Source organism: Schistocerca nitens, chromosome 2 (genome assembly GCF_023898315.1).
Source record: "Schistocerca nitens isolate TAMUIC-IGC-003100 chromosome 2, iqSchNite1.1, whole genome shotgun sequence".
Taxonomy (NCBI): Eukaryota; Metazoa; Arthropoda; class Insecta; order Orthoptera; family Acrididae; genus Schistocerca; species Schistocerca nitens.
This window is the reverse complement of record NC_064615.1, coordinates 27,413,511-27,437,525: the sequence shown is the minus strand read 5'-3', so window position 1 is coordinate 27,437,525 and position 24,015 is coordinate 27,413,511. Positions and strand designations below refer to the sequence as shown.

General features: G+C 39.0%; 1 protein-coding gene across 6 annotated transcripts in view; it reads left to right on the top strand.

Annotated features, from left to right (window-relative positions):
* The window catches only part of LOC126235685 (ankyrin repeat and fibronectin type-III domain-containing protein 1), a 760,613-nt gene that overhangs the window by 624,610 nt on the left and 111,988 nt on the right, over window positions 1–24,015 (top strand). For all 6 annotated transcript variants that reach the window (XM_049944422.1, XM_049944426.1, XM_049944427.1 and 3 more), the window contains 2 exons: window positions 3,072–3,380; window positions 11,235–11,348. In XM_049944422.1, the coding sequence (XP_049800379.1) occupies window positions 3,072–3,380; window positions 11,235–11,348 (423 nt within the window). The remainder of the gene's footprint in view (window positions 1–3,071; window positions 3,381–11,234; window positions 11,349–24,015) is intronic.

The following is a 24,015-nucleotide window of genomic DNA, read 5'->3' as shown; positions in this document are numbered from 1 at the left end:
TTTGATATTTTCATCAAAAAGGTGAAGCAAATTATTCATAAAAATATTATTCATTATGAAAACCATTTCTGTCAAATGAAGAATGATGGCCATTGTTATCTGTGGTAACTAACGGCATAGGAAATGTGTTAGACTTTCAGTCATCTATTAAGCTATATATAAAAGAAAGTATTTAGGAAGTTACATCTCTTTTTTGCTAAGTATTTTATTTAGATAGGTACAGGTGAAAAAAGTAAAGTTTTAGAAAGGTTATTAAGATAGATTTTCTTTCATACAAAGCTTGCATTTCATTAGTGATGAAGAGGAGAAATTTACAGTGGAAGAGAGAGAGAAAGAAATGAGCAGGTGGAAGTAGGGAGTGGGGGGAAGTGAAAACAATACTGCTTGGCTGGAGTGCTCCACTTTCTACTTACAGCTGCACATCAGCTGTAATTGCCAACAAGTGTAGCATCATGTGCAGCACAAAAGAGATTGTTTCAGCAACATGTATCAGTGTTTGTGAAATACAGTTAGCAGTAGGTAATGCACTGCTTATATTTTAGAGATAACCTATATAACTACACATCTGTGTTAGTAAACAACCTGAAGGAAACTGTACTTTTAACAGTGTTGAATGGTTTCTGAATATAAAATTGTGTAGATTAAATGGCAGGTAGGACATTTAACATTGTTCCTCTTGGATGAATAATTTTTGTGTGTACCTTAACTTTTCTGAAAGCAGTAGGCTAAACCTAATCATTAATGAAAGTGAAAAATGAGTATCTTTTTAGACAGTATATGGAGTGAGGGTTTGAATTATAGGTGATAAGCTTGTAGAACTATACAAATTATACACAATAATACTGAGTTAAAAACATGTTTCATTGTCTGAAGTTTATATATTGTGATTGTGTTCCTGTTAATCAGAAGACTTACTGAAAGGGAAAGGATATGACACGTACTAGACATGGAGTAATGTAGGTGTAATTCACTATGGAGAGTAATGCACTGCACATTACGATGTAATTAATAAATAACTTTACATTCCATTTATGCAAGTTACCTGCACTTACTCATGTTTACTGTGGTCAAAATGTGGCCTTCTCTGCAGGAAGAAGAGAATCCACACCGCATAAAAGTTGAATTGCTGACAACAAAATCCCACTTACCATCATCATTTCAAATAAATTTTCAGTTATTGCCTTTCATTTATCAAGTACAATTAGTAGCCTATAGTTCGCACAATATTGTTCACACACACACACACACACACACACACACACACACACTCTGTGCACACAACCTATCAAAAGAGAACTTTCAGGCCTTTGGAAAGAGATATTAAGCATAATAACAGAGAAAGACATGTATTACAAACTGCATTTATATGTTACAGTATCAATTAACAATCATTAGCATTTAAATGCTTTTATTATTAACAAGGAAGATTATATGTATTTTTAGGGTATTACAGAGAAGCCACTACTTTGGGAAGAAAGAATCCGTCCATAGACATTTTAAGGACAATGGCATGTTTACTATTTATATTTCCCTGTGCCATGCTAATAGACTTATCAACAAAAATTTGTAATGCTGATGCATGATATTCTGCCATCTACATTTTACAATTCCACTTAAGATAAAAAATTGCAACATATTGTGTTCAATAATGAGTGCTTTTTATTAAAAAATAGGTGCTTGTGGGATTAAACTAACAATCCAAAAACTAGCTCTCTTCTCAGTTTTATGTAAAATAAGGGGAGGGCAACCATACATCTACGGTGTTTTGATGCATGGAGAACAGAAACATATATATATATATATATATATATATATATATATATATATATATAAAACAGCATTCACTCTAGCTTTCGAACACTAGCTCTATTTCTGCTAGGAAGAGTAGAGACGTTCACACACACAACCACACAGACACCAAAACTGTGGCTATGGCAAGACTCAGGAGTGTGCAATTGGCTGTGTTTGTGGTTGTTTATGAGTGAATGTGTGTACTATTGTTAGAAAAAGAGCTAGTGTAAATGCTATTTTCTGTTATATATTTGTATGCTGTACTTGTTGATCTGCTATAGGTGAGTCATTGCCTTTCCCTTATTTTATGTATTGCTCTCTTCTTATTTTTAATTCTAAGAGATGTGTTAGTAACACTGTTAATGTAATTGTTCTTTTTTCACATGAGCCAGAGTTTTATGTGTCAGCTAATTTCTAATGTTTGTGCATACTGTATGACAAGTGTGACTTGATTTCAGTGCTTCCAACATTCAGACAAAGAAATCTACTTTAGCAGTATAAAGAAAGACAGCATTAACATATAGTTCACAATTTGTGTATGATAATTGTTATATCATATTCACAATAATCATTGTGATGTGGAACATATCAAATGAACAAAAAAATGTTTATATGGTTATATGCTGGTCATTCACAGGGTTTTCTCCTATATAAATGACTGTTTCTGTTCAAGAATTCCTCTTAGGTGTAGTTGTTGTTAAAGAGAAATATCTTTAATTTACATTTGAAATTGCTTCTGCTGTCTGTCAGACATTTTATTTCCATTGGTAGACTGCTGTCTAGACTGCTAATTTCATTCAATTTCTGTGCCAAATTTTGTATCATTAAATGATAATGCAGTTTATTTTTTCGTATGATGTTGTGCTAGTGAATATTTGTGTTACTACTGATAACAAATTCCATTAGTGTGGATGTTATTAATATTCTCAGCTTCTTATTTGATGCATCTGAATACTTACTTGCTTTTGTACAATGAGTACATTTTGCCTAATGAGGAGTCTCCCCATAATATTATCCTATAAGATATCAGTGAATGAAAATGTCCAAAATATGTTAATTTATTGATTTCTATATCTCCAAAGTTGACAATCATTCTTATAGTTACAATGATATATGTTTGAAGCTAATATGATGTTATCCTTTTTATTTGTATTGCCTGATGAATGATCATTGTGATTTTATGACATATTAACTATTATACAACTGATATTAAATATTTATTACTTTATGTAAAACCTGTGTTGTCATCTATTGTTGATAGCTACTTGCTTTATTTTCAGTCAAAACCCCTGAGTCACTGGGTTCACATTTAAAGCAGCTTTTGGCAGAAGCTGAACGCCGCGTACAAGAACTGGGAGGTGGAGCGATATCACCCATAGATGATCATCTGCTATCCTGCAACAACAACAATAATAACAACATCAACATGCATCGGGCATCTTTCAGTAGCGTTATTCAGCACACAGCAGCAGCTGCTTCAGTGACTAGTTGTGGTGGAGGCGGAGATGCAGCCACAGATAAACAGCTGATGCTATGGGAGCGCAGGGCTAAGGGTCTGAAGAAGATGCTTCTTGGATTTGACCAGGCTCGTGAGTATGACTTTTTAATGCTTTCAATCTACTTATGAAGTGAAGGGTGTGTTTACTGAGAGATAACAGTACTTTCTGGCTTCACTTGGTCTTTATTTTCATTTGTTTTCTGAGACAATTCTAGATTACTCAGAAACATTGTAAAAATGAAAATTCAGAAAAATCTTTAAAATGTTAGTATTTCACACTCAAAAATATTCCTGAATGCTCAAAAAGACTTAAGTACTCTTTAATCCGCTTAAGTATCTAACAGTACCCCAGTTTGCAAAAAAAATTACTCTTTGACTCACTGACATTTCTGTATAGAACACTGACAACATTGTCAAGCTTTCATAAATATTCAAAAACATTAAAAAAAACTCTAGAACATCCCAGAACATTCTAAAAAGTTAAATATGCAATACACATAAAATTCCTTCATAGTAACTTTTCTGTTTGTTTTCTGTGCCTGTATTTGAGTTCCTTTGCTTCAAATTGAAGAGCTAAAAATTATTTCCTCTTATAAAAATTAACAGATATTGAAATGTTTCATAAGAATGATGTGTTTCTGTGATACATTGTAATGCTTCTCTTGTTTGATGAATAATTATGTCATGGCTTGTGTACTCACTGCCCACATTTACAATGGTAATTTCTTTTGCTTGAGGTGCATTTATTTGACATTTATATTCTCCTGCTGGTCTTTTGTTGGCTCAGATCACAACTTTATGCTCATTGGATACTATTTTATCTGATGCTGTTCATTATAAATCCTCTACAGTTCTTAACTGATTTCCCATATCAATCCACTTATATTTGCATGATATTCATCACCTTCCATCCGTTTGTCACCAGTGAAAAACAGTTGGAAAATTTTATTAGATCATGCAGTGATTCCACTCTATGATAGACTTGTCCTTTAATCAAAAACACAGGAGTGAATCGATGGACTGGAAGTTCATGGAAGTACCATCAAATTATGTCATTTGAAAACAGGCATTGTATGCTCTCATATTTTGTAGAAAATGTTTTGGTTCTGGAGTTTGCCTAGTCATGTATTGAAATAATTCTGGTGGAGGCACTTCCATTGGTACTAATCATCTTTTCATTCATGCAGCACAATCCGGTTGTTCCTTTTTCCTGAATTTCCTGGTACTGCAGAACTAATACACTTGATCCATTTTGTCAGTGACAGCATTTTTGTGTTTGTTGTACTCTTTAGTGGAATCATAACAGAAAGTTTCACTTGTCAAACTGTAATCTCTATTTTTTCTGCTTTGCTCTTCTCATACACTAATGTTTATTCACTTATGATCTCATCACCTATTCATTTATTTGATTTCATAATCCTGTTTCTTCATCAGATTCTCTATATATAATTTATGAGTTTCTCACTCAGTCCCCTTCTCTGATTTCGCCTCATTGTTCTTCAGTCAACTTTTCTTTCAGTCTATTCATTTTCTCCCATTGTGAACCTAAACATGCTCCTCTTTCCTCATCTGTTTCATTTCTGCATTGTTCTTTCTGTTTCCTACTTTCCAGTTCACCACTGGCCAGATGTCATCCTTTTTCCACATTTCTGCATCCTGTTAGATGTTAATATTACTTACCACACTAAAATTTCACTTAATAACACTGTTCACTACCTTAAGCAATTCACTCTTACTTAAATTTATTTCACTTTCTATCATTTTCACCTTTCCTTGATCCACTCTAATACATTTCCAGAAGTGTACTGACACATGTGTCTCATCATCATCATCTATCTATACCTTTCCGAACTGGTACATATCCCCACTAAACAGGATAATGGAGCATTTGAGAACATTCTTGAACATACTTCAATGTTCTGTGACATTCTGGTACATTCTAGAACTTCTTGAACCTTTTGGAAGATTCTGTAACATTCCCCAATGTTCTTGAACAATCTAGAAGGGATGTTCTAGCCAGCTTCAGTCACTTCAGCACGTGTTTCCCAGCTGTTTCATCAACTTCTCATAAGAAGTTCATTGGTACGATGCTTCTTTGACAGCCATATCTTCAAACCCAATCCCTGTAGTTTCAAACCAAAAACGTCTTCATGGATAGAGGATCAAGAGCTGCCCTGAAACACTACCCACATAGGGCGTGGTAAATATTATGAGATATTATGATTGGGCTTCAGTTGCCAGAGACTATGGTTAGATGTGTGTGAGTTGTGTTTGAGTGTGTGTGTGTGTGTGTGTGTGTGTGTGTGTGTGTGTGTGTGTGTATTGTCTGTTTATGACAAAGGTCTTCTTGGCTGAAAGCTCACTTTCCAACTGTCTTTTTGTTGTGCCTATCTGCGACTCAGAATCTCCGCTATACAGTGAGTAGCAACTATCCTTTTCATAATATATTATGAGATAATATTGATAAGAAAGGTAGTGAAAAATATTAACACTGGAGTAAATGAGATGAGACTAATTGCAAGAAAACTGGACTCTATTTTTATAATCCCTCAGTTTTTCCATTGCCATAGCATGTGTATTGTCTTGAAGAAAAGTGATACGTTTTATTTCTGCTATTTATACCAGTTATCTCTTTTTTCATTCCAGTTAGTCAGTAAGATTTGCATAATATTTGCAAGTTCCTATTTAACCTCTTACAACATAACCTGTAAGGAGAAGATGATGTTAACCTTTGACTTACATTACTGTGCAATGTGTAACAGGATACTTGAAAGAAAGTTTCATTGACATCCGTGTCACCTGTGTTTTGCTAAAGAAAAGTTATTTTTTGTTTATCTGCTTCTATTATTACTCCCCATCTGTTGTTCATTTCCTGGAAATGTTTGTCATTAAGTGCGATAGGACACATGAGGTAACCTCCTCAGAATTTTGTTTTATTTCCTGTTTTTCAATCTTTCCAATATTTCTTCATTTTTTCAGTGTGTGTTTTTATGATTTTATCTGTCCATACTGTGATGTACTTTCAGCCTTTTCCTGAAAACCACCCGAACTTTCTAATCTTGTTTTGAAATGTTGGCCTTTCTAGAATTTCTACTTTTGTATCATTATTTTCTGCTGAGTCCTATTTCACTTTTCTGAAACAACTGATCTATGTTTTAGGATTTTGTCAAAATGGGTCTAATAGAACACATACAGAATATAGACGTACCACACACAGCATCTGCGACTTCATTCGATGTAGCGAGAATCTTACATCCCCACAACAACATTACTAGGAAAGCAATAACAGATATAAAAAGTATCCACAAACTGATCACTCAACAAAACTGCTTCCAGTTTTAGGATAAATATTATCTGCAAAGTGATGGGCTAGCCATGCGATCCCCAATAGCAGGAATCTTAGCCAACATTTTTATAAGTCGTTTAGAAAACCAAGATACACTCCTGGAAATTGAAATAAGAACACCGTGAATTCATTGTCCCAGGAAGGGGAAACTTTATTGACACATTCCTGGGGTCAGATACATCACATGATCACACTGACAGAACCACAGGCACATAGACACAGGCAACAGAGCATGCACAATGTCGGCACTAGTACAGTGTATATCCACCTTTCGCAGCAATGCAGGCTGCTATTCTCCCATGGAGACGATCGTAGAGATGCTGGATGTAGTCCTGTGGAACGGCTTGCCATGCCATTTCCACCTGGCGCCTCAGTTGGACCAGCGTTCGTGCTGGACGTGCAGACCGCGTGAGACGACGCTTCATCCAGTCCCAAACATGCTCAATGGGGGACAGATCCGGAGATCTTGCTGGCCAGGGTAGTTGACTTACACCTTCTAGAGCACGTTGGGTGGCATGGGATACACGCGGACGTGCATTGTCCTGTTGGAACAGCAAGTTCCCTTGCCGGTCTAGGAATGGTAGAACGATGGGTTCGATGATGGTTTGGATGTACCGTGCACTATTCAGTGTCCCCTCGATGATCACCAGTGGTGTACGGCCAGTGTAGGAGATCGCTCCCCACACCATGATGCCGGGTGTTGGCCCTGTGTGCCTCGGTCGTATGCAGTCCTGATTGTGGCGCTCACCTGCACGGCGCCAAACACGCATACGACCATCATTGGCACCAAGGCAGAAGCGACTCTCATCGCTGAAGACGACACGTCTCCATTCGTCCCTCCATTCACGCCTGTCGCGACACCACTGGAGGCAGGCTGCACGATGTTGGGGCATGAGCGGAAGACGGCCTAATGGTGTGCGGGACTGTAGCCCAGCTTCATGGAGACGGTTGCGAATGGTCCTCGCCGATACCCCAGGAGCAACAGTGTCCCTAATTTGCTGGGAAGTGGCGGTGCGGTCCCCTACGGCACTGCGTAGGATACTACGGTCTTGGCGTGCATCCGTGCGTCGCTGCGGTCCGGTCCCAGGTCAACGGGCACGTGCACCTTCCGCCGACCACTGGCGACAACATCGATGTACTGTGGAGACCTCACGCCCCACGTGTTGAGCAATTCGGCGGTACGTCCACCCGGCCTCCCGCATGCCCACTATACGCCCTCGCTCAAAGTCCGTCAACTGCACATACAGTTCACGTCCACGCTGTCGCGGCATGCTACCAGTGTTAAAGACTGCGATGGAGCTCCGTATGCCACGGCAAACTGGCTGACACTGACGGCGGCGGTGCACAAATGCTGCGCAGCTAGCGCCATTCGACGGCCAACACCGCGGTTCCTGGTGTGTCCGCTGTGCCGTGCGTGTGATCATTGCTTGTACAGCCCTCTCGCAGTGTCTGGAGCAGGTATGGTGGGTCTGACACACCGGTGTCAATGTGTTCTTTTTTCCATTTCCAGGAGTGTGTTTGAAAAGGTAGTCACTGATCAAAGTTATGTCAATGACATTATTTGTATGTTATGTGAGCCAAATGGAAAAGCAGATGAACTCAACACAGAAATCAACAAAGCACATCAGAACATAAAGAAGATCAAATAAATTTTCTTAATATAAAATTAATGAAGGAAAATAGCAAACGTTCTTTCAGCATTTATGGAAAAACGTACAGCCAAAGATCCAATAAAACATACAACATCAAACAATCCCCACAACCAGAAGCTGGCTGCACTTAGGCACATATTCTGTAGAATAAACAGGATTTCACTCAACAAGAGAAATTATGAAAAAGAAATGCATACGATCATGCAAATTGGTAGGAAGTATGGGTGTAACACACACATTCAAGACTCATTCAAAAATTAAAACACAAAGACAAAACAAAACACAACCCACTTAACGTCTCCAGAATCCAGTAAAAATCACAAGCCCTAAACCCACATATATACACAACTCGTACACACAAAGTGACAACACCACACAAAAACAAAATATATGGTACCGACTTACACATATAAATTAACACACAATGGAAAAATACTTAAGATACAGGGCCTCCTTAAAGCATATAAAATGGTACAAACTCTCCAACCAAACTGAAGCCAACCAACAATCAAGAGGGACAAATTCCAGGGATCAGGAATATAAAAATGTTGTGACACAATATACATAGGCATGACATGCAGGAATTTTAAAACATATTACACAGAATACAGTAGGTGTTGAAAGTAGCATAACAATCATCCTACCAACTTAGAACAATGCGTGAAAACCATCAGGATAATAAACACAAACAAATGTGATATACCAACACAAGATAACTAACACATCCAAAAAGCCAATGCAGAGAAGAGAAAATTGATAAACAACTAGTCACATGTGATTCTTCAGGGTTTCCCAATGATACATTGACATGAATAATAATTCGCAACACTCTCACATGATATTTTGACAGCACGACTTGCTGTCTTCTTTAAGTTCTCCCTGAGACATGTCAACTTGTCAAGTAGACATATATCTACACACACAGATGATAAATGGCTAGGCACGTATCAGCACACACAGGCGAGAATGACTAGATACATATCAGTACATACACTCTCTGAAAAACTAAGAAAAGAGATGGTAAGGAAAAAGTTTATTAGAAAACAGTATCCATTTGTAGACCTAACCATACTAAAATAAAACACACATCAAAAAAAGTTTTGCGTCACTCCCGTTCCCAGAACTCATGAAGAGAGATGTTGACTGTGGATATTGTATTGCAGACACAGTACCTTTGCCTGTTCAGAGATGTCACTAAACCCATCCAAAGATGTAAACAACCATGCATGAGCAGCACCTATTAGACAGATGGGGTCCAACAGTTGATCAGTTCCAGTCATTCCACCAGGAAGGAGGTATACGGCTCGTGTTGTCTGTAGTTCAACCACACCTAGACAGTCAATACTTCGGTTTGATCACGTCCGCATTATTAAATCAAATGGCTCTGAGCACTATGGGACTTAACATCTGAGGTCACCAGTCCCCTAGAACTTAGAACTAATTAAACCTAACCAACCTAAGGACATCACACACATCCATTTCCGAGGCAGGATTCGAACCTGCGACCGTTGCGGTCGTGCGGTTCCAGACTGAAGCGCCTAGAACTGCATGGCCACTGTGGCTGGCCCACATTATTACTTTGTGCCACCAGAAGGGCTCTCAACAAGAGAAGTGTCCAGGCATCTTAGAGTGAACCAAAGTGATGTTGCTCGGACATGGAGGAGATACAGATAGACCGGAACTGTCGATGACATGCCTCGCTCAGGCCACCAAAGGGCTACTACTGCAGTGGATGACCACTAGCTACGGATTATGGCTCAGAGGAACCCTGACAGCAATGCCACCTTGTTGAATAATGCTTTTCGTGCAGCCACAGCAAGTCATGTTATGACTCAAACTGAGCACGATAGGCTGCATGATGTGTAACTTCACTCCTGACCTCCAGGGCAAGGTCCATCTTTGCAATCATGGTACCATGCAGCGTGGTACAGATGGACCCAACAACAAGCTGAATGGACCGCTCAGGAATGACATCATATTCTCTTCACCAATGAGTGTCACATACCCTTTCAACCAGACAGTCATCAGAGATGTGGAACACCTTAGACACACTGTCCAGCGAGTGCAGCAAGGTGGAGGTTCCCTGCTGTTTTAGAGGGGCATTATGTGGGGCCGATGTATGCAGCTGGTGGTCATGGAAGGTGCTGTAACAGCTGTACAATATGTGAATGCCATCCTCTGACCAATAGTGCAACCATATCAGCAGCATATTGCTGAGGCATTCGTCTTCATGGACAACATTTCGCACCCCCGTCATGCACATCTTGTGAATGACTTCCTTCAGGATAATGACATTGCTCGACTAGAGTGGCCAGCATATTGCCCAGACATGAACCCTATTGAACATGCCTGGGATAGATTGAAAAGGGCTGTTTATGGATGAGCTGACCCACCAACCACTCTGAGGGGTCTATGGTGAATCACTGTTGAGGAGGGGGACAATCAGGACTAACAGTTCCATGATGAATTTGTGGATAGTATGCCATGACGAATACAGGCATGCATCAATGCAAGAGGATGTGCTACAGGATGTTAGAGGTACCGGTGTGTACAGCAATCTGGACCACCACCTCTGAAGGTCTTGCTGTATGATGGTACACCGTGCAATGTATGGTTTTGACGAGCAATAAAAAGGGTGGAAATGATGTTTATGTTGATCTCTATTCCAATTTTGTGTTCAGGTTCCGAAACTCTCAGAACCGAGGAGATGCAAAACTGTTTTTGATGTGTGTAAAACACCACACACACACACACACACACACACACACACACACACACACCTGTGCACCTACACTGGCTGTTAATGACTCAATGCTTTTCTATTCGGTGAGTGGTTTCCTTTACTTCTAAATTATTGATGAGAAAATAGTATATTAGACCATAGATAATATATTACTATGATAGATTTTTTTGTGTGCATGCCCATTTCAATCTGTAATCATTGCAGGTCCGCCTGACATACCATTTTTAGTCGCTGTTGATGTCACAGGAACTAATTCAGTGACAGTTAGATTTCAAGAGCCAGAGCAGCAGGATTCTGCAATATGTACAAAATTTAAAGGTAATTATTATAAAGACTTTATTGTCACATGCTATTAATCTACAAAATCACAAATGCTAGCAACTAATACAATCTTCTTCTACTTACCAATATCTTGTTTGATGACAATAACAGTTTGATGGTACACAAAATAAGTTCACTAATATAATACTAGAAATCCGGGCAATACAAACAATGGAAAGGAAGTAAAATCTTGTTGCAACCAGTTGGGTGTATTATACAAATCATGTGCAGTGGAATGGGTAAAGATGTCCACTTACCATATAGATGAAGTGTCAGGCAGTAGGTGTGGTAGATTTATAAGCAAGATTTGACACTTGTAGCTTAGCTTTTAATGTTTTATTCATCATCTGCTTTAGCCACTGAGTGGTAGACAGGCACTACACAACTTGTAACTTAACCTTTAGACAGTATCCCCCTTAAGAGTTAACAGACACACAAAGCTACATTTTCAAGTAATGCAGACAGGGTTTTATCTAGACCAGGAGCTTCCAACAAAATTTACTCGAAGTCCCCCTCTTCCAGCATCACAGTATCAAATACCTAAAAAGGCCAAATCAAGAGTCTTTTTATACGTTTTCTATTTTTGGTACTTAGAAAAAACATTGACATATTCATTATTGAAAAAATTTTGAGCATAAAACGTTTTCAATTTAGCCATCATTGTTATTGTTAACTTTTTAATTATTGCTCAAAATCTTTGTCTTCAGATCTGCATGTTTAGTATAACAAACTCCTTAAAAAATAAAAATTGAGTATGAACTGAAAATGACAGGAAAAAATTAAAACTGAGTGTACTGGTCTTTTAAGTGTACGACACTTGAGATTGCGTTGAGTAGACATGTGAGACATGCGTGAAACACAAGAAAACACTAATTTCGTACAAGGTATTATTTATGTGAAAAAAATACAGTTACAACAGAGTACTCCATCAGTATACAGTTAGTTTTAATTTTCAGTTGTTAATGAGAAGAGTTCAATCTGACCTTTGAGTCCATTATTTCTGAAATATTAGGTTCCAAACTTGAAACATTCACTCTGAAATCCGACCGCATGTCGAGCCGATTCCTATATTTGTTTTTCATGAAACACATGGAAGAAAATGCTTGCTCACACCCATATGTGGTTGCAAATGGAAGGATCTTTTTCATTGCCTTATCTCCAAGTTTCTTGCAGTCCTTGCGTGCTGATGCCCAGAAGTCTGTAATTTTATCACCGATGAAAATGTTTATCATCGTACCACAGCTGGACAGATCCACAAGTTGATCTTGGTCTTCTTCAGTGAGGCCTTGGATTTTGTCTATTTATTCACAGCTGAAAGGATTTCGAATCCATCTGTCGTCAGGGTCAGGTTCAGGGAAATACTCTCTACAAGTGGTGCCTAGGCTGCGTAGATGCTCGGCTACGTTGATCTTGACCTGGTCAGGCAAACCCTCCTCTGATGATTCCAAGAATTGTTTTAAAATAGAAAAGTTAGTTAGTGACTCGTTTTCTATCCCTGACGCACAGAGCTAACAGTTTTTGACCATAGCACTAATCTTATCCTCAACTTTGAACATGTCTACATTTTTTCCTTGCAAACTCAAGCTTAACACATGCAAGTGTTCAAACACATCAGATAAGTACGCAACTGAGCAAAGCCAAGAGAAGTTAGTGAGAAAATCCACGTACTTTGTGTTAAGAAGGAAGACGCGAACCTCATCTTGAAGTTCAAAAAATCTTTACAAAATCCTACTTCGAGACAGCCACCTTACTTACGTTTGAATAAGAAGTTGCTCATGCTCACTGCTGATCTCTTTACACAACAAAGAAAATAATCTGGATTTCAGATGTCGAGTTTTAATGTAATGTACTTCGTTAAGTATCTTTTGCAAAGGTTCAGGCAATCTTTTGGTTACTAAGGCTTCACGATGGATCCAACAGTGAGTCTATTTCACCTCAGGGGCTACTGCTTTGATACAAGCTAGAAGTCCTGTTTTTTTTTGCCAGCCATTGACTTTGCTCCATCCATCGACAAGCCTACATATTTTTTCAAGGTGACATCGTGTTCATTGAGATAATTATTTAATGCACCAAAAATATCGTCTGCTGTTGTATGCAGTAGTACGCATGAAAAAAGAAAATCTTCAAACACTTGGTCCTCCCACAAGAATTGTGCAAAAACCAACAATATAGCTTTTTTTGATATGTCTGCACTTTCATCCAATTGTAGAGCGTACATGCCACTCATGCAAAGTCTAGCCAGCAATGTTTCTTCGATGTTAGCTGCCATATCAGTAATTCGTCTTTGAACAGTATTATTTGAGAGTTGGACAGTTCCTATTACCTTAGCAGCTGCATCACCTAACATTCTCTTTCGCATAGTATTATTGCTGATGGCAGTATAAGTTCCTCAGCAATTGTGTGGTTTTTCCCACATTTAGCAACGAGTTGAGCCACCTCGTAAGACGCAAGGGTTGCATTTTCATTTACATTTGCAGCACAGTGTTTGGTAATTGTTTTACGAGATGTTTTCAACTCTCCTAATTTATTTTTGAAAAAATCTAATGACTTACTTTTGTACTGTGGGTGCTTTGTTTCAAGATGGCGCCAGAGTTTTGCTGGTTTCATACATTCATTCGAAAGGCTTTCATAGCAAATTACACTTTGAGGTTTAGGCTGTTGCTCAGGTCCAGTGAATGTAAAACCGATTTCCAAGTAATCAGAGTTATATTTTCTAATTTTTCCAGCAAGCTTAACACTTTCTTGGAAGGGTTAGGTTCAAGTGACGCTGACGATTTAGGTTCAATGGACACTGACAACTTCGGTTCGAGATTGACTGACTTCCTTGCTTGAACATCAAAGGCATTATCTCCCTCTTCATCTGTAGGCCTTTCTCGTTTTAACGAACCACTTTTTAACCAACGGTCCATTTTTAACTACGCGAACTGTAGCTTGGATTACAAACACTACTGTTTTAATACAGAATATTGAATGTGTAAACAACACGGTCTGTGAAAGCAAATTAACAATGGCCGATTGTCGTCTGAAATGCGAGTTTCTGTGTAAAATGACTGTCAGTTGTCAGCTGCAAAGAGACGCTAGATGCAGAAGATAGCGTTCGCTAAAGCTCTGCTCATGCAGGAAGCGGCCAAAACAAAAAAATCTGTTATCATATGAAATATATTTAATATATTTTTTATTCTAATAGTATCTTGGCATAGCTCGCAGACCCCTGGGGGTCTGTGGACCACCTGTTGGGAACCACTGATCTAGAGCATTAGAATTACATGACATGCAATGTTCTTTAAAACTATGCATTTCCAGAAGACTTCTGCATATTTAGTGTCTAAATCATTAACTTTACTAAACCAATTTCTATATGAAGCGACCATGGGTTAGCATAAAGGCATGAAAGAAAACAATTTATGTTAAAATTAATGTAATATTTAAATCAAACTATGTAAAGTCCAGGATGAAATAACAACAATATGGAAAGGATAGGTTGCCACTCACCATACAGAGAAGGTATTGAGTAGTACATTTTAACAGTCTTTTTCATTGTGCCTTTCTGCAACTCAGTGCCTCTTCAATATGCCAGGTAGCAATCTATCATTTCTGTATACTAATATTTAAAGCCCTAATTATAAGTACCTACTGTGTAGATCTCTACTTTGAAACCCTTGGAACTGAAATAACCACAAATGGTATGTCAGTTATAGTGCTGCCAGTTTACAGGGCTTCAACAGGGAAAATCTTTATTTTTCTAAACCAGATGGGACAACTTTTGAGCCAAATGTACTCCAAATCCAAGGATTTAATGATCATGGGTGATTTCAGTATCAGCTTTTTAACCAAAAATAACAGTGGGGCAGAACTAGAGCACTTGATGGAATTGTTTACCCTGACTGCAGTAGTTAACTTTCTCAGTAGAATCACAAGTAACTATAAAAGCCTAACCGACAGTGCATTTATTAGAAGAGGCAGGGCAGCTGTGTCACTTTAAGCAAAATCTTTCTGATTATGGTAGGAAAATGCTTACATTAATTGACATCAGCCTGTGTGATAAAGCTAAACATTCCTTTAAATCTTCCAGGCCAGTCAATAATGATACCCTAGATACCTTAAACCTTCATTTGTAACAGATCTGTAGGAGCTCTATGTATATGGAAAGGAGTATTAATGACAAATTTAACCTGTTTTGTAATGAGTTTTTGTCACTGTTTGAAGCTGTGTGAGAAAAATCATAGGAAACAATCTATAGGCCACTAAAAGGAAACCCTGAATTATTATAGTGATCAGAATTTCTTGTGGAAAACAAGAAAGTTGCATGAATCGCTTTTTTGATGATCCCATAAAAAAGAAGTATAATTTGCTTTATAATATTTTAAAATGTATTAAGAAATCTGAAACAATGTACATTACTTCTGAAATTTATAACTCCAACATGAAAGCAGCAACCACATGGCAAGTTGTAAAAAGAGGGAATGGGAAAAAGAGGAATGTATACCTGATATGGAAATAAGTCACTATGGAGATATTGTTTTATTTTTATTTATTTATTTATTTATTGTTCCGTGGGACCAAATTAAGGAGAAGTCTCCATGGTCATGGAACGAGTCAATACATGAAATTATAACACGATATTAGAAACAGATAAAATGAAATATAATAAAACATATTCAAGTGACAAGTCGTAAGTTTAAATGAAGAAAATCAACAATCTAACACTGGAATTTGCTTAATTTTTTAGCTCTTCCAGGAGCTCCTCGACAGAATAGAAGGAGTGAGCCATGAGGAAACTCTTCAGTTTAGACTTAAAAGAGTTTGGGCTACTCCTAAGATTTTTGAGTTCTTGTGGTAGCTTATTGAAAATGGATGCAGCAGAATACTGCACTCCTTTCTGCACAAGAGTCAAGGAAGTGCATTCTACATGCAGATTTGATTTCTGCATAGTATTAACTGAGTGAAAGCTGATAACTCTTGGGAATAGGCTAATATTGCTAACAACAAACGACATTAAAGAAAATACATACTGTGAGGGCAATGTCTGAATTCCCAGATTTTTGAATAGGGGTCGACAAGACGTTCTCGAACTTACACCACATATAGCTCGAACAGCCCGTTTTTGAGCCAAAAATTCCCTTTTTGAATCAGAAGAATTATCCCAAAAAATAATACCATACGACATAAGCGTATGAAAATATGCGAAGTAGACTACTTTTCGTGTTGAAGTGTCACTTATTTCAGATACTGTTCTAATGGTAAATAAAGCGGCATTTAGCTTCTGAACAAGATCCTGGACATGGGCTTTCCACAACAGCTTACTATCTATCCGAACGCCTAGGAACATGAACTGTTCTGTCTCGCTTATAATATGCCTATTCTGTCTGATCAAAATATCGGTTCTTGTTGAATTGTGAGTTAGAAACTGTAAAAACTGAGTCTTACTGTGATTTAGCATCAAATTATTTTCCACAAGCCACGAACTCATTTCATGAACTACATTATTTGTTACTGTTTCAATATTACGGGCAAGATCCTTCACTATCAAGCTGGTGTCATCAGCAAACAGAAATATTTTTGAATCACCTGTGATACTAGAAGGCATATCATTTATATAAATAAGAAACAGCAGTGGCCCCAGCACCAACCCTTGGGGAACGCCCCACTTAACAGTGCCCCATTGGGACTGAACATCACTACCACTCTCAATATTTCGGAGAATTATCCTCTGCTTTCTGTTCTTAAAGTAAGAGGTGAACCAATTGTAAGCTACTCCCCTTACTCCATAATGGTCCAACTTCTGCAGTAATATTTTGTGGTCAACACAGTCAAAAGCCTTCGTTAAATCAAAGAAAACACGTAGCATTCGCAACCTTTTATTTAATCCATCCAAAACCTCACAGAGAAATGAGAATATAGCATTTTCACTTGTTAAACCATTTCTAAAACCAAACTGAACATTTGACATCAAATTATGTGAATTTAAATGCTCTAGTAACCTTGTATATACAACCTTCTCGATAACTTTAGCAAACACCGATGGCATTGAAATAGGTCTAAAATTGTCAACATTATCAATGTCTCTCTTTTTATAAAGTGGCTTCACTACCGAGTACTTTAATCGGTCAGGAAACCGACCACTCCTAAAGGAAACATTACAGATATGGCTGAGAACTGGGCTAACATACATAGAACAATACTTCAGTATTCTGCGAGATACCCTGTCATATCCATGAGAGTTCTTGGTCTTTAGTGATTTAATTATTAACTCAATCTCCCTCTTGTCAGTATCATGGAGGAGCATTTCAGGTAACAGTCTCGGAACACTTTTTTCTAAGAGCGCTATATGATTCCCTGTTGGGACTGGGTTTCTATTTAGTTCACCTGCTATATTCAGAAAGTGATTATTAAATACTGTACATATATTCGACTTATCAGTAACGTGGACATTCCCACTACGCACTGATTCTATATCCTCGACCTGTCTCTGCAGACCAGCAACTTCCTTTACAACTGACCATATGGTTTTAATTTTATCCTGAGACTTAGCTATTCTATCTGCATACCACATAGTTTTTGCCTTCCTAATAACATTTTTAAGCACCTTACAATACTGTTTGTAATGGGCTGCTGCATTTAGATTTTGACTGTTTCTAACGTTTTGATATAATTGCCACTTTGTTCTACAAGATATTCTTATCCGTCTAGTCAGCCACCCAGGCTGCCTGTTTGTGCTAGTACCCTGTTTTAAACGTTCTAACGGAAAGCAACTTTCAAAGAGCATGAGAAAAGTCTTGAGAAAAGCATTATATTTATCATCTACTGTATCAGTGCTATAAACATCTTGCCACTCTTGTTCCTTTATAAGGTTTAAAAAGGTCTCTACAGCCACTGGATCAGCTTTCCTGAACAGCTGATGACTATATTTAACACGTGTTGCAGCACAAAAATCTTTTAAAGTTAAAATTTGTGCATCATAATCTGAAAGGCCATTCACCTTTTTGTCTTGTCATAACCATACTTAAGACCAAATTGGAAAGCAAAATCATCAATTAAATACAATACTTAGCACTGGAAGCACGTTTCTTACGAATGCCAATGAACATTCAGAATAGAACTAACCTCCTGGATGGAGAGTGCAGGTATTTATACAAAAACAGAATATTCTAGAATGTACAGACATTACAAACATTGGAAATTTTAAGAACCTACCAGAAGTTATAAATGCTAAATAACAAATAATTCATGGTGATCAGTTTTGTACTGATGACCTACAGGACATAAGTGATGCTAACCGCTACACTACACTGCAAGCACTACAGCTCGTGGCATGTCTCCTTCTCGTAGAGAAACAGCAGCCTCCTGTTTCAGAAGTTCTCATTGGAGGTGATTACAGCACCATGGATCTAAATCTTAACAATAGTCCTCTGTATGATGACGCTAGGGGGTCCTCGAGTTCTGGTCATGTTGTTATGTGGTCTTCACTATGAAGAGCATCGATAGTGGCACCTTCCACTGAAGCTTCATGGTCACTGAGATGGTCTTCAGTTTTGTTGAACTGTCCAGCATTGATTTGTATCTCTGGATTGTAGTAGGGCTTCATATAGAACATGTAGACAGTGTCTGTGCTTTTGCTTTCTTACGAGGGGTCGTAATCCCTGACTGACGAGTGATGAAGGATATGAATCAGTTCAAAGTAGTACTTTAGTAACTTTTCCAATAGTTCCACTTTATGCGCAGGTGTAAAAATCCGTACCACATCTCCTGGGCTATATCTCACTGGCTGGTGGCTGGCATTATAGCACTTTCTCCTGTCTATGGTCTGTATGTGAGCCAGCTGCCTTGCTTCTTTGGTCCCGGTGATGACATGTTTCATGTAGCCATCCTGAGTATCATCCGACTGAAACAGGAACAGTGTATCCATTGTTGTTTCGGCCTTGCAGCCATGGAACAGAGAGAACAGTGTGAAGCCTGCGGTGTCCTGCTTTGCTGTGTTGAATACAAACGTCTTGACAGGCAGTATTGCATCCCAAATCCTCTGTTTGATGTCAACATGCATCAAGAGCATATCTGCCAACATGTTATTAAAACATTTAGTGAAGCTATTCGTCTGTGGGCAATAGGCACTTGTCATCCTGTGGGTGATATTGCAGAGTGGAACTATCTCTGATACACCTCTCGAGTAGAAAACTTTGCCACTGCCAGAGATCATCACCTGGGATGAATCGTGTCTTATACAAGGAAATTTGCAATTTCTGGAGCTTCAGCAGTTGGCTTAGGTTTGGTGACAGCATAGCTGGTGAGATAATCAGAGGAGACTACTATCCACCAATTTCTGTTTGTCAGCTTTGGTCGTCTCCCCAAGAATTTGATTACAGTTTGGTGGAATGCTACTGCTGCAGGCAGGTTTGGCATCAGATGCCTCAGAGGTAGCTGAAACACATGAATTTGTAGTTGGCATTCTTTACAGTGGTTCACATAGTTTCTAACTGGTTTGGTGGTGAGTCTTCATGAATCCCAGCTGACCATATGTTGGAGTCTTGTGGAAATACTTCAGGATCATCGGCCACAGATGAGCTGGGATGATGAGCAGCTCTTTGGCCCACTTGAGATTAGTTCCTATTACACAATGTTACATTAATTAGTTGTAATCCTCCTTTTGTCAGTTCCCCATTCTTAATTATGTCTGTGGTTTTCAGCAATGCTGTATCTTTCCTCTATTCAGCAGCAATGTTGTTTAACGCAGGGATGACTGATATTTTGTCCATCCTGCTGTGTTCTGCCAAAGGATTCTTTGAAAGACAGTCAGTATCCTTGTGTTTGCATCTGGTTTTTTATGCCATTGTGATGTTATACTCCTGAAACCTCAATGGACATCTCAGCAGTCAACCAGACGGATTTCTCAGGCTACTCTCCCACCATACAAATTATGATCTGTCATAATGATCAAAGCTTTGCCAAATAAATATGGCCATAACTTGTTGGTGGCCCAGACAATTGTAAGGCAGTCTTTCTTGGTTATAGAGTAGGCCTAGTTCTTCTTACATGGAGAGTACTCTGTAAGCATAAGCTATCACCTTTTCAGTGCCTTGCTGAATTTGTACTAGAATTGCCCCTATCTCAAAACTACTAGTGTTGATGTGAAGTTCTATCTTGGAATTCTTGTCATAAAGTGCTAGAATTGGAGCAGCTGTTAGCATCCCCTTGATGATGATGATGAAGTCCCATACTCCGGCGAGCGCAGGGAACGTTGCGGGAGACCCGCACCACCGACTATGCAAGTTCCTAGCGGAGGTGGTTTGTCATTGCCTTCCTCCGACTGTAATGGGGATGAATGATGATGATGGGGATGAATTATGATGATAAAGACAACACAATAACACCCAGTCATCTCAAGGCTGGGAAAATCCCTGACCCCGCCGGGAATTGAACACAGGACCCCATGCACGGGAAGCGAGAACGCTACTGCAAGACCACGAGCTGCAGACATCCCCTTAAGGACGAGGAAAGATTCATCTTGTGCCTCATTCCAGGATTTGGTGTCTCCCTGCAGGAGTTCTTGCAAGGGATGTACCTTTATACAGAAGTCTTTTATGAATTGTTGCTGGTCTGAGCACTATTTGATAAAACCTGTCATTTCGTGAATGTGCTAAGGAGCTGGTTAATCTGTAACTGCCCTTATATTATCTGGATCAGGATGAACTCCACTCTCAATCAGTAGGTGCCCCAAGATTTTTATTTTTTGGGTAACAAAATGGCACTTTTTTGGGTTCAGGCACAGACCAGCAATCTGAACACACTTCAAAACAGATGTCAGTCAGCTTAGATGTTCTTCAAATGTCTTCAAAAATATGACCGTGTCATCTACACAGCAAAGGCATGTCATCCATTCAAGGTGTTGAAGCAAGGTACTATCAATTGTTCAAAGGTGGCTGGTGTGTTGCATAGTCCAAACATCATAACTTTAAATGCAAAAAGACCGTAAGCATCATGAATCCAGTCTTTTCCTGGTCAGCCTCATCAAACTTGATTTGCCAGTAGTCTCTTTGCATGTCCATAGTTGAGAAATACTTTGCTCCTTTCAAGCAGTCCAGCGTGTCACCAGTACAAGGTGATGGCTAGACATCTTTCTTTGTGATTTTGTTCAGTTGTTGGTAGCCAATGCAAAAACACCATGTGCCACCATTCTTGTTCACAAGGGCCAAGAGAAGGAACCAAGGACTCTGTCAAGGTTCAATGATGTCATCATGCACTAACTTATCTAGTTTCTCCCAGGGTATCCATCATTCAGCTGGCGACATCCTGTATTAGCATTGGCTAATTGTGGATGATTGCAAATATTGGTAGTGTTTTATCATGGACTGCCTCCACTAAGGGTTTGAAAGCTTTTGGAAATTGATGCATAAAGGCTATTATCAACATTGTTTTTCTGTCACACCAAATCCTATTGGCAGTTTGATAGCAGCTTCCTCCCTTTTCTTGTCTGTGCAGGTAGTGGAGCGCAGTCTGTGCAGGTAGTGGAGCGCAGTTCTTCTTCAGCGACACTAAGCTGCCCTTCCTTGACTAGTTTGGCTCTTCTTACACACATACCTTTAGGGATGAGCTGTGGCTGCTAATGACCATTTGTGGTCCAAAATTCTTGTTGACCACCCAAAGGGCGTACAATTGTCATTAGCATGTAGATTTCTTGGTGGCCTCACCTCCATAGAGGTTGCCTTGCTCAGTTTTCCTGATTTTGGCGGCTAGGCGAGCAGCTGCTGCTTCTGTAGGGTGACAAGGAATGGCTGTGGCATGTTGAAGAACAACATCATCCAGGGTGTGGTGATGAACTTCAGCCCTCAGATCAACGATAATCATCTTCAACTGACTGGCTTGAATAAGACTGTTCTGAAAGTTCATGTGTTGGGGGCATAATAATCATCGAACACTCGTCTTTTTTCTCTGCAGTAGTGCAAAATGTGTCAGGACGTCCACTCTGAAAACAGACTGGTGTACTGCCCTCCATTCTACAAATGTCTGTTCTTATGCAGAGAATTTTATTTGGCAGAGGAGTTGGTTGTACCCACATAGGTCGGATACCGGGTTGCTGATTGATAGCAGCAGCATAAGTCCAAGCTGGCTGAGCCCTTTCTTCCTGGTGCATTCTACTGGTGGTGGGGATTGGTACCAAAGATTGATACACCTCTTCTTCAACATTCTTAATTATAACCTGAAGTGTGAGGCTGACATTCATGGATGCTCTCACTTGTGTACTTGGTCTCATAGCTCTGGCTGTCATAATATGCTGCATCTCTTGTCTTTCTACCTGGCATATGAGAGAAGCGAGGTCACAATGGTCTTCCACAACTGCCATAGGAACCACTTTTGGCAGTTAGTTGTACCTCCTTTTTTCAGTTTTTTTCTGTTATATTTCCTCAATAAGCTGGCGCCATTTGATGAATTGTTCTGTTGTTGTGATATTCTTTACCAGAGGAGATTGGTATGAGTCTTCTGTGAGCCCTTTCATCAGTGTGAGATTTTGTCGGCATGTGTCACAGTTGAATTTGCAATGTTGCAGAGAGCCAAAACATTCTGTACGTAAGACTCTCTTGTTTCGCCATGACACTGGGACCTGTTCTTCAGTTTTTCTCTTAAGTGAGCTTACTGTTGATTGTCAGCAAATATTTCCTTGAGCTCAGTCTGGAATATGTATCACCTTTTCAGTTTCTTGTCATTATTCTTCAATCACTTCTGGACTGTGCCATGCAAATAATAGTATACATTGGTCAAACTCATCATGCCGTTCCACCTATTGTATTTGGTGACTCAGTTGACTCCTTTCAGCATTTTGTCAGGTCCTGATCAGCATCTCTGGAAAACATTGATCAGTGCCTGATCTAATGTGTAGCTGACTTACCACTGTTTTGGATCGATCTGCATCGTGAAAATATGGCTCTTAGGAATGATGTAATGGTTGCATTCCTGTCTGTGTAGGTGATGGCTTTTACATTGGCTAATTGGAGCCACAGTGATGTAGATGTTTTGAAGTACCCGGTGTCTCCACGAAACTATGTCACTTCATAACTGGAATAAAGTCCAAATTCAAAAGCAGGATCACCACTGAAATACAACACCTTGCATTGAAAGCACATTTATCACATGATAGCACATTCATCGTGAATACCAATATATACAGCCAGAAAAGAATGACGTAGACAGAGTGCAAACATCAGATATTCCTGAATGCTGATATTTATACAAACGTTGAATATTCCAGAATACACAAACATTTCAAATGTAAGATATTTGAAGAATGTCCCAGAAATGATAAATGCTAAATGACAAATAATTCAGGTTTTTAGGTTTCAACTGGTGACTTGCAGCAAGCCAGCTAGTGATGCTAACCAGTATGCTGCATGTACACACCACAGCTCATGACAGTATAGTAAAAGATCACTGAAGAAGTTGCTAAGCTCTTTAATACACATTTGAAGCAGTTTTAGAGGAAATCGGCTGTAAAGACTCAGTCAGTAATACAATAGCCCTTCTGCAGAAAGCTAACAGCCCCAGAGACAGTCCATCACTTAGTGAGATCAAGAAGACAAAGAGATCAAAATAAGAAGTTCTTTTTGGGATATAACATGTCCACAAGGAAACTTAGGCACTGTCATGATTGTATTAGCACATTCATGTGTCAGATCTT